This window comes from Gracilinanus agilis, chromosome 6 (genome assembly GCF_016433145.1).
Source record: "Gracilinanus agilis isolate LMUSP501 chromosome 6, AgileGrace, whole genome shotgun sequence".
NCBI lineage: Eukaryota > Metazoa > Chordata > Mammalia > Didelphimorphia > Didelphidae > Gracilinanus > Gracilinanus agilis.
Window position 1 is genome coordinate 54,690,765 of NC_058135.1, and position 12,419 is coordinate 54,703,183.

The window sequence follows — 12,419 nt, forward strand, 5'->3', positions numbered from 1 at the left end:
CCATCCATTCTTCCTTCCTTTTTCCTCCCTCCTTCCCATCCATTCTTCCTTCCTTTTTCTTCCCTCCTTCCCATCCATTCTTCCTTCCTTTTTCCTCCCTCCTTCCCATCCATTCTTCCTTCCTTTTTCCTCCCTCCTTCCCATCCATTCTTCCTTTTTCCCTCCCTCCGTCCCATCTATTTTTCCTTCCTTCCCTCCTTCCCTGCCTTTCTTCCTTTCTTCTTTCAGTATATTTATTAATTACATCAACACGTACATATTCATGAGCAGAAATTGAATATGGCACTTAATTTTGGCAGCCCACATTGATTTGAGTTTATACAGCAGAAAAAAAATTGTCTTAAAAATATAGAATTGAAGCAATTTCTCAAGAAAGTGATGGAAGCAGTAATTTTAAATCTTGGCAGTTGGGGAGGAGAGGCAGATACTTTAACACTGGCCGCATCTCGTTTTTTGAAACTATCTGTTAAAGTAAATACCACCTGTTTAGTGAATGTTGACAGTCTTTGGTTATTGTTGACATTCAGCTGCAGACATTCCACAGTGACCTCGGTGAATGGCAGCTTGAGGGTTTTTTTAGGAGATACATGTATGTGTCAGAAGCAGAAACAATTTCAGTCACTGGTAAGTATGAAGGCATTGGCAGTTGTCAGGAAGAGTCATTCGGTACAGGCAACAAATTGTTAGTTACAGTTTTCTGAAATTGCTTTAAACTTTTTTAGAATGTATTGTGTATCATTTAGAAAATAGCCTTTTCAGGGATACACATACACACACAAGATACAGATATATATTCCTAAGATTTAAATCTATTATAGTATTATTTATCATATATACATTCCTGATTTGTGAATGCTTAGATATTATATTATTATATATGATATTTTTTTCCTGATCTATGAACAACTCATGAAAGAATTCCTTCTATTAATACAGATGAACAACTGCCCTCAAAACATAACCTTAGAGATTAAGTAACTTGCCTGGGATCTCATAGCCACTCAGTATATATTAAAGGCTAGACTCAACAGCAGACTGTGCTTGTGAGATTTAGTCCTCTTTGCCATGCTCCCTCTATAGATATTATACCTATTTTTTTCAGGAGCTATCTATTATAGAAGGAAACAAGTCATGGGAATGAGGTATACTTAATATGGTACACATATATGCACAGTATAGATCTAGAAATAAATATGTAATCTCTGTTCAATGAAATGTTTTCTTCTATACTTTGTTGAATCCCTCTATTGTTCATCACTTTCTAGAGCAGTCAAATCCTAACTTTATTTCATTCATTCATGTATTTATTTATTTATTTTCTGGTATTTTTCCATGTTTCCACAATTCATTTTCTTTCCCTCCCCCCTCCCAGAGTTGACAAGCAATTCCACCAGGTTGTACAAATGTTGTCACTTGATACCTATTTCCATATTATTCATTTTTGCTATAGAGCCTAAACCCCCTGACCTTTTTTTAAAAATTCTATTCCCCCCAAATTAAAATGTTTAAAAATATCCTGACCCCTTCTTTATATAAATGTTACATCCCGTACTTCCTAACATCCTATAGGGTTTGGGGTTTTGTTTGTTTTCATTTTTTTGGTTTTTGCTTAAGAGCAACTGGTCAGCCATCTCAGTCCTAATTATAAGGGAATGTATAAACCACCCTAGAGAGTCCTCTGTGAGCCAAGCGGTGAGGCCAGAGATTGTGGGCTTTGGGGATATTTACAGTATGTATGTTCTCTATATGGGCACATACTCACATACCCAGCGTCCCACATGCAAGTGTGAATGTGTTGCTATTGCTGTTCTTCCCTGTGCAGGTGGTGACAAAGAGAATGAGGCTGTTTCCAAAAGACAGCTTACTAAAACAAAAGAAAGGGGGCTAGAGGATCTTAAGTCTATTTAACCATTTGGAGGAGTTTGGTCTAGATCCATGAATTCATCAGAGAAGGAGCATCTTGCTGAGAAAACTTACACTACCAGTGCAGAGTAGAGTCTTCTCTCCAGCTAATAGCCTTACAGAGCCCTGGGGCCACTGAAAGGCTGAATGCAGCTAGCATGTTTCAAAAGGAGGAGTTCAAACTGGATAATCCTGCCATAATCAAAATTAGATCCTTGGAGGCAGGCAGCTAAGGTGGCTTGGTGGATGGAGAGCCAACTCTAGAGATGAGAAGTCCTGGGTTCACATCTGACCTCAGACACTTTCTACCTGTGTGACCCTGGGCAAGTCCCTTAACCCCCATTGCCCAGCCCTTACCACTCTTCTGCCTTGGATCTAATGCATAGTATTGCTTCTACGATGGAAGATAAAGGTGTTTTTTTTTAAGTTGCATCCTTTGAAATTCACTTCCCTCCTATCAGCAAAGTTGGGAGAACCTGGGTTACAAATTTTGCTTGTGTTCAGATATAAACACTCTCTGGCTTAATTTTAATTTTAATATTTTTTCTTTATTATTTTGGAGGTTCCTATTGGAAGAATATGATCTGTCAGGAAGTAACAATAAACAAAGAACATCCATATTAAAAAAAAGAAAGAAAAAGAAAACCTCAGGATATGGAATTGTATTTAACATCTGATTTCTTTAAAGCAGATAACATGCTATAGGGTCCTCCTCCAACAGTAAGGGCTCAGGTTTAAATGCTCTATCTATAGTATTAAATAAATAGTAATCTATTTTAAACTAGTTCTGAATTTCAGGGATTTATCAGTCATAACATGTTCTGCTGCTTTAAAATAGTCATAAAAATGGTTCCTTGAATTTCATTTTTAAAATAAAAGATTAAAATGCAATTTTGAAGTGAATAGAAAGAAGGGAAGTCTCTTCTCACTCTTCATTTATTTTAATTGGGATTTTTTTAATCCATCAGAGAGAGGGAAAAAGAGATTTTGGTAGATGATGGATTATGTAGCAGGTCCCTTCTACCATGATCGCTTCCTTCTGAAATCTTTTGCAATATGATTTTGTTCTGAGGCCCCTTGTCTTTATCCAAGGGATAATAGGTAGGATTGGGAATACAGACTAGTGGTACGGAAGTTAATCTCATTGTTGAGATTTCTTTTTTCATTTAACCTTTCAGTTTTCACCTAGCTTCACCTAGAAAAAAATTAAAGGAGATGTGGGGTTGAAATTCTCATCCTTTACCATCATGGTGAGGTAGGGTGGAAGAAAGTCAGTCCTCAAATGTAGATGAGATATGAGGATTTGTGAGAAGCGATCATAATTTAGTCATTTTCAAACATACTATAACTTAGTCACTTTGTCAAATGAACTGTAGAGACCCAGATTAAGCCATAAACTCATATTTTAGCTGAACTAATTTTTTTTAAGATTTACCAGTTGTATATTGATAACCTATATGCTGGATTTCCTAATAGAAGTCCATAAACAATAGAAGTTATGTTAATTTAGTGCTTAATGCTGGTGATTCCAAAGAAAATAAACAGTTGGTCACATTTCTTTTTAATGAAGTCTATAATCCTGACATTAGTATTTCACAATGTTTATTTCCCATTAGGAGCTTTATGTTCACTTGAGGCAAGATTTGAAGGTGGAAATTTTCATAATGTGCGGTTCATTAATTCATTGCATGTTCATAGTTAAACCAATAAAACTGAAATCAATAATGCTCAGTTTTTAATATCTAAATTATTGGTATTTCCACATACCCTTTTAATGTTCTAGATTAAATCTGCTGAGGATTTTGTGTTCTTTTAGTTACTGCTTTTTCAAAATGTGCTACAAAGCTGAGAAACCCAAATCCTATCTTTAAGCCTAGATCAGTACAATGTAGATAAATAAAATAATAGGAATAACAGGGCTACCTTTTATAGCAAGAGGCAGCTTATCATAGGGGGAAGAGAACATGTCTTGGAGTCTAGATGACTTGGGTTCTAGTCCCACCTTGAAAATATACCTGCTGTGAGACCCTGAAAAATTCACCTAATCTCAGGGTCCCAGGAAACTCTGTAAGACATTTATTGCAAAGAAGGTGCTGTCCTGTGTTGAAAGGAAGCCCCCACTTCCTACCCAGGTGAAATCACAAGACTGGTAAACAAAGAAAAACCCAGAAATAACATGTCTGGACTAGATGAGTGCTTTGCTCTGGAAATGCAACTCTGCTCTGAAAAGCTCAAGGCATTTAGACATTAAAACAAATTGTACTCATCTGACAATGTAAGTGGGGATTGGTATCTTTTCAAAAAAAAGAGAGACAGTAAAAACAAGACTTGGGAAGATGTAGATCTCATAGCCAAGTCAACATTAGGCAAAAATGCAGGTCTGGCTTATTCTGTAGCCATAAATTGGGTAGAGTAGGTGAATAAAAACAACAGATTTATTCTTCCTAGTCTCTACATCTCTCTCTCTCTCTCTCTCTCTCTCTCTCTCTCTCTCTCTCTCTCTCTCTCTCTCTCTCTCTCTCTCACACCAAGAGCCGGACTTCTGCTTATTGTAAGGTTAATATTTCTCCTTCATTTCTCTCTTTGAATGTCAGGTCAGATGAGTTTTTGTAGGGAGAACTTCTTGGGCTCTACTTTTGGGGTGAGCTACATGGGAAGTCCATCTAGCCCTGGCAAGTCAGATGTCCTTCCCTTTGACACAAAGATCTGTGCCACAGATAAAAATTGCCTGTGTTCACTGTCTGTCCAACTGCTATTCAGACTCTGAAAAGGTTGAAAAAGTGAGAAAAGGGCAGCTTTCTTTATTCAATCCTCAATGATCAGTTCTCACACTCTCTCCTTTTCTGTGCTTCCCCAAACACACACACACACACACACACACACACACATACACACACACACACACACAAACACACACCATGTACTTTTAATATTTCATGTTTGATGTTGGTTGTCATTTGTTTTTGCTCCCACCCCCACTTCTCTCCCGTTCTTTTTAGATTTAAATGAATGCGGTCTCAAACCTCGGCCCTGCAAGCATCGTTGCATGAATACTTATGGCAGCTACAAATGCTACTGTCTAAATGGGTACATGCTCATGCCGGATGGATCTTGTTCAAGTATGTCAATAATCCTTTCCTTTTTCTTTTTGGAATTTCTCGTGGTATTTTAGATGCATCATGAGAGTCTCCTCATTCTGTCTCAAAAGAAACTTGCTTATTTCAATATGCATGTTGTTTCCATGGGCACATTGGTTTAAGATTCAAATCTGTGGCACTCAGAATAAATGTGTGGCATTCTATTACTGCATGTGCCCATGGAAAGTCGATGAGGTAGACCTTGTGGTGCTTAGAGAGGAATTAAGTTTGGTTATGACCCCCCAAGCAGATATCTATATTTCTCTATCCCTCTTATTCTTCCTTTAGATAGCCTTTAGAAATCTGGCCACCAACTTCTTGCTGTATATCAGACAGCCTGAATGCTTGCAAATCATTAAAGCAATGCTTTCCACCTCCACAATTTTAATTTTTCCTATTATCTTGTCAAGAGGCAGTTTGGTATAGAAGATGGAAGGCTGACGTCAAAGTCTGAACACTCTGAGTTCAAATCCTGATTCCAATACATGTTGGTGATGTCACCCTAAGACAAGTGACAAACTCTCAATGGCCCAGGCCACTCATGGGCTAGAAGTTACAGAGGAATCTCTGATCCTCTTTGATGAAAGGAGCTCCCTGGATGGATAAAATCATAGGTCTAGCCAGAAAAAAAATAAATAAAAGAAATCATCTTTTTGCAGATGGTTACTTTAGAGATAAGATCTTTATTTCCTCTGGCATTTGGCTTTGTTTCTAATCTCTAAATGTAGCCCTGAAAACTTTATTGAGCCTGGGTCTATACCATGCCAAACAATTGAAGTGACTGCTTATTTTCACTGAATTGACTGTGTGGATTGAAAACAAAGCAAAGTAAAACAAAATAAAAAACACCCCTAAATAAATGTGGTGTATATGAAAACTGGAGTCCTTATCCCAGTTACTTCCATGAGTCAGATCCTTAGAGCCTGGTTACTATACTCCAGAGGTTCCCAAACTTTTTTGGCCTACGGCCCCCTTTCCAGAAAAAATATTGCTTAGCCCCCTGGAGATTAATTTTTTTAAATTTTAATAGCAATTAATAGGAAAGATAAATGCACTTGTGGCCATCACCACTCCCCTAGATCGCTGTAGCACCCACCGGGGGGCGGTGGCGCCCACTTTGGGAATCACTGCTATACTCCTTTAGGGCTCTTAGGGTGCCATTCTGGTGTGTTCTCCCCAATATTAATCTCTAATTACAGTAACTACCTTCCTCATATCATTGATACATTCCAGTGATTATCACTGCAGTATCTTTAAGCCAGTTAGCATCAATTAACCTTAACAAAGGGATATTTATTGAGAAGATGCTACAAGAGCAGAAATTACAAACTATTTTCTCTCCATGCCTGGAAGGCACACTCCCTTTCTTCACCTCAGGCTCTGAAGAGGGTGAACTCAACCTTAAAGTAGTTGCTACAAGGCATTCAGCCCATACCAAATTCTCTTCTGAATGAATCTTAGAGGAAGGAGGAATCACTGCTGCTCCTTCTAGGTTGCCTTCAATCTATATGTGGGCTGGGTAAAATAGACTACTGTTCCCATTTTACAGATGAGGAAGTGAGACAAATAGGGTTTAAGTGATTTGCCTTGGGTCACACAGCTAGTAAGTATCTGAGGCCGAATTTGAATTTAGATCTTGGCTCCAGGCCACTGCACCATCTAGCAGTTCCCCAAAAAGAAATTCATAGGGACAAAGGACAAACGTCCATGTTTTCAGGCTAAATGTTAACCCATTCAGAAATGGTCCAGCACCTTTTTCCACCTATAAATTATATATCTTTCTCACTTAAACCAGGGAGGCAGGAAAGTGTAGAAGAGAGCTCATTTTGTCTCATTAGTGCCCTTCAAATGGACTCCAAGTCTGGGGTCAGGAGGACATGACAAGAATGTTATAGAAGACTCTGAAGTTCGTGTGAGGAATCCATCAGCCAAGTGAGCAACACATGCTTGTTGGCTTTTGCCTTAGTTACCCAGAATGGGTCAATGGTTTTGGCACGGTAACATGAGCATTTCTTGGAATGAATGCCTATGTGAGAGACAGTGACCTTAGAACAAGACTGGGCAGATCAGATCACTGGGGAAACCCTCTTAGGAGCATTTGCTTCTCTACCTTGCTTGAAAAGGGAATCAAGCAGTAAGTCTGGGGGAAGGTGGAAAAATAAGCCTAGGTTGTCCAGATGCCTGGCTCCATCCCTTCTCCTGTTTGCATGGCCCGTGGAGATCTGATCTACGAGCCCTTTAAACCTTTGCCTTCATTTCTCCAGAGTCCCTGGGGACCCACCTCAGTTGAAGTGGGATTCATTTTCTGCCCCCACCTTCTGTGAGCAACTCTGTTTCCTTCCAGGCGCCCTGTCGTGCTCCATGGCAAACTGTCAGTATGGCTGTGATGTCATGAAAGGTGATGTACGCTGCCGCTGTCCTTCACCAGGCTTACAGCTGGGGCCAGACGGGAGGACCTGCGTGGGTGAGTGTGCAAGTGGAACTGGGTCAACAGCTGCTCTCCATGGCAAAGGGTGAATGGTGTATATGATGGAATGGGGAGGAGAGGGGTTTTACCTATACATGTATGAATGAGTTATAAATGGAGAAAAAGAGGAAATGAAGGCTTAAATCTAGAGCAACCCATATGCACAAAAAACTACAGAATTCAACATGAACGGAACACTCTCTTTTGGATAACTGCAAACACTTATGGAATTCATCACTTCCATATGGGAGACGTCAGCCTAAAGTGAGGGGATTCCTGCCACTGGTTCAGCGGAGAAGATCAAATGAGATAACATTTCTAAATTGCTTTTCCTAGAGCCTGGCACATAATAGGTATTTAATAAATTATCATTCCCTAGACAAGTTCAACGGGATAACCAACTTGCTCAGATTGGTTAGTTCATCTGTAAGTATTTATTAAGTCCCTCCTATGTGCTAGGCACTCTACAAGTCACTCAGAGTGCAAAGTCAAGATAGTTCCCAACTTCTAGAAATTCCCATAGTCTCCAGTCTTCACCTAGTGTGAGAGGAAAGATTTGAACCCTGGTCTTCTTGAAGTACAGCATTCTTTCTACTACTCTGAACTTCTTCTATATACTCCTTTTTTTAAACCTTTACCTAGAGTCGATACTATATATTGGTTCCAAGACAAAAGAGTGGCAAGGGCTAGTGGGGCTTGTGGGGGCTAAGTGACTTGCCCAGGGTCACACAGATAAAAAAGTGCCCGAGTCCAGATTTGAAACCAGGACTTCCCATCTCTAGGACTGGCTCTCAATCCACTGAGCTACCTAGTTGCCCCTGTTACTACATTCTTAATATACTAAATAAACGAGCGAATGAATGACCATGAACAAAACCTTGCCATTACCCTCATCAAAAGACTTTTTTATGTGAGGCTTACTATATCTTTTTTTGAGCATTAATATTTTTTCTAATTACATGTAAAAACAATTTTTAGCATTTGTTTTTTGACATGGAGACATAGAGACAGGCGGTCTAAGTTCAAATTTGTCCTCACATACTTTCTGTGTGACCCTGGGCAAGTCACTTAACCCCAATAATTTAGCCCTTAAAAAAAATTGGTTTTTTAAAAAATTTTAGCCCTAAATTATGTCCCTCATTCCCTCTTCTCCCCACTCATTGAGATGGCAAGCAAGTTGATATAATGCACAGTCATGCAAAACTTATTTCCACATTGGTCATGTTGTGAAAGAAAATAAACACAGGGAAAAAAGAGTATCCTTCAGTTTGCATTGAGACTCCATCAGTTCCTTCTCTGGAGGTAGATAGCATTTTCCATCCTAAGTCCTTTAGGATTGTTTTGGATTTTTCTTTGGCTGAGAAGAACTGAAACTTACTCTTTCAACCCTGGACAGTTCAGATCTCTTAAAAAATTGTTCTTGGCAGAATTGATATTGACAGAAGGCAAGGGCTTTTTAGAAAGATCTTGGATCTCATCACTGTGGACAGTTCCTCTACCAATACACATCGCAACTCCGTTATGCCTTCATGTAAACAGTTTCATGAATAGCTGTGGCCAAAATAATTTATCATCTGGTGGTCAGTCTTCAAGTGATGAACCTGCTTGAACTCACCTAAAACTGGTCTTCAATGAAAAGATGCAGAGTCTGACCCTCAGCCTCTCTATGCAGTTTCACCTCAGGAGGCTTTGCTGGCAAAGCCTTCCAGAATGCTCAAGGTCATTTCCCGTGCTGTGCCATGGCGTCAGAAATTCTTTGTTCAATCATTTTTCAGTTATCTCTGACTCTTCCTGACCCCATTTGGGGTTTTCTTGGCAAAGATACCAGAGTGGTTTGCCATTTCATTCCTCAATTTATTTTACAGATGAAGAAACTGAGGCAAACAGGGTGAAATGACTAGCCTGTACAGCTACTAAGTAAGTGTCTGAGGCTAGACTAAAACTCATGAAGATGAGTCTTCCTGACTCCAGGTCTAGAACTCATAACCACTGCACCACTTAGCCTCCCTAAGGACATTAGAGAGGAGTAGGTATATTCTGAATTAATTTCAGTCCTTGCTATTTATAAAGTTCTACTGCCTTGTATTTCTAGATGTGGATGAATGTGCAACTGGGAGAGCCTTATGCCCCAGGTTTCGGCAATGCGTGAACACCTTTGGAAGCTACATCTGCAAGTGCCAGAAAGGCTTCGACCTCATGTATATTGGAGGCAAATACCAGTGTCACGGTATGAAATGCAATCCTTGTATTATCTGTACAAGGGTTTATGCACAGTTAGATTGTTATCCCTTGTATATCACTATAATTTGATTGTGTTCCTATTTGGGAATAGTTTTTTCCTATGTAAAATTGAAAGGCTCCAGAGATAATCTTTTAGCTCTTCTCATTTGCCTCTTTACTGAATGGATTTATTGCCTTTTTCTGTTGCAGATATAGATGAGTGCTCTCTTGGGCAGTACCAGTGCAGCAGCTTTGCCCGATGTTACAACGTCCATGGGTCATACAAGTGTAAATGCAGGGATGGATACCGGGGAGATGGAACAAACTGCATATGTAAGTCACACTTATTTTTCATCTCAAGTTCCAAGAGCAAATACAATGATCTAGAGAAACCTATTCAGAATGACAAGAAACCAGGTCATTTTTCCAAGTCTCTAAATTTTAGCTCTACACAAAGCTAACAATATCATTCTGAGTTTCATAAGAACTAAAGTCAACCAATATTTTTATAAATAATAAAAGATGTCATATTGCTTCCAAGATGAAATCACATCTCAGCTTACCTGACCACATTATTTCAGATACAGATCCTTAGCTAGTGACAAGTGAAAATTGCAAATTACCTTGACCATTTAATTTCAGCAACAAACTATGTCACCAGCATTAAAACTCTGGTGAAATTGGACCTGGATGTGAGACACAGTGGGACTCTTGTGTTCCAGCTCTAATTCTCTAATCTTTCTTATTTGTGTAGCATTCCTTTAATCATAATTTTCTTTGCCTTTTGGGGCTGTGAAATTCCGAACCTGTTTTATAAGCAAATCAAAGATGAAGACTGAGAAAGACTTAGAGCGGTTATATTCAGTCAGTGACTGTCTTAACAGATGTACTCCCTTGATTTTGTTATTTCTTTTATGTGATTTCCTCTTCCAATGATGCAGCTCCAATCCCAGCCAAACCTCCCCATCCTGAGCAACATCCTTAGCTACATCCTCCCATTAGTTCATCACAGGGGGTCTACTCAATGGGCCAGGACTTTCTTTTCTTTCTATTGATGTCTCAAGGTTACCTACTAATAAAACATCAGGTCAGTCCAACAATTATTTCTGGTCTTTGCAAAAATTATTTTTAAAAAGTATTTATAACTTTTGTTTCCCAACATATCCCTGTTTCCCCTTCTGCACCTAAAGAACAAAAAAGAGAGAAAGAGAAATGGTTCAGCAAAACCAATACAAATACCAAACCAAGTTCGACCTCAAATGTTCCACACTCATAGCCTCCCTTCTCCACAAAAAGAGAGAAGTACATTTCTAGATCTTTTCTTTAGGACCAAATAGGATGATCACAACTTATTGTTCTTTCATTATCACTGTCACTCTCCTTTGACTGTCTCTGCCTCTGTCTGTCTTTTTCATTTTAGGCAGCACATAAATAAAACTCAGGTTCAAATGTCTGATAAGGCGTTTGAACATAAAGTTGAAGTTGATCTACTTGCCATATTTCCTTTAAAATGGCTGAAATATAATATGGAATATTCAACTGTGGACTATAAGCCAACTTTAGTTCTTTAATGAGTTTTTGTAATTACTTATTTTATAAAAAGAACAAGTATAAAAATGATTAACATTTTTCAGTAAGCACAATAGATTAAAATCTTGTGTTGTTTTTCTTCCTGGAGAGGGAAATAGCTGCATATTAATTTGATTCATTTTTGCTCTTTCAGATATTCCAAAGGTTATGATTGAACCTTCGGGACCAATTCATATATCAAAAGGAAATGGTACTTTCCCAAAAGGTAATGGAGGACATATTAATAGAATTCCTGATATTGCAAGTACAAGATGGCCTTCAAGGACCCCACACATTCCCATTGTTCATACAGAAAGACCCACTCCTAAGCCACCAAGACCTACACCAAAGCCAACAACACGACCCCCACCAACCACAACTGAACTTATTACTGTCCGATTGACACCACCACCACCACCACTACCACCAACAGCAGTGGCAACACAAAGACCAACCCCAAAGCCATCAACAATGGCACCTTCATTTTCCACCAGAATACCAATTGAAAGTACATCTCCAAGAGGAATGACAGTTGACAACAGAATACCAATAGATCCTCAGAAACCCAGAGGAGATGTGTTCAGTAAGTAACATTTACATTACTCTATTTCTTAACTTCTTTGAACATCAACAGGTTTAAGAAGTCTTATAAAAACTGAACTCATGAAGAGAATTAATTATGCAGCATAGTCAATCAAAGTTTTTGTTAATTAAATGTTCTCAGAGTTTTACAAATAGCAATTCACCAGCTTTTCTTTTTGTTCATAAATAGAAAAAAAATTCTTAGGGCCCTAGAGATTGCCCGCCAACCACCAAGAATCCCTTCTACTGTGTTGCTAATGTATGGTCATTAAGCCTGAGCTCAAATGCTTCCAGGAGCTCCTTCTAAAGAAGCCCATTCCATTTTTTTTAATTTTTTAATTTTTCAAACATTTATTAATATTCATTTTTAACATGGTTACATGATTCATGCTCCTCCTTTCCCTTTAACCCCCCGCACCTCCCCCACCCATGGCTGATGCACATTTCCACTAGTTTTGTCATGTGTCCTTGATCAAGACCAATTTCCAAATTGTTGGTAGTTGCATTGGTGTGGTAGTTTCGAGTCCACACCCTCAATCATG

At 38.8% G+C, this 12,419-nt stretch overlaps 1 protein-coding gene across 5 annotated transcripts in view; it reads left to right on the forward strand.

The window, feature by feature from the left end:
- Positions 1-12,419, forward strand: part of NPNT (nephronectin) — a 134,286-nt gene that overhangs the window by 81,468 nt on the left and 40,399 nt on the right. For all 5 annotated transcript variants that reach the window (XM_044680513.1, XM_044680512.1, XM_044680514.1 and 2 more), the window contains 5 exons: positions 4,902-5,021; positions 7,384-7,503; positions 9,599-9,733; positions 9,937-10,059; positions 11,450-11,878. In XM_044680513.1, coding sequence (XP_044536448.1) covers positions 4,902-5,021; positions 7,384-7,503; positions 9,599-9,733; positions 9,937-10,059; positions 11,450-11,878 — 927 coding nt within the window. The remainder of the gene's footprint in view (positions 1-4,901; positions 5,022-7,383; positions 7,504-9,598; positions 9,734-9,936; positions 10,060-11,449; positions 11,879-12,419) is intronic.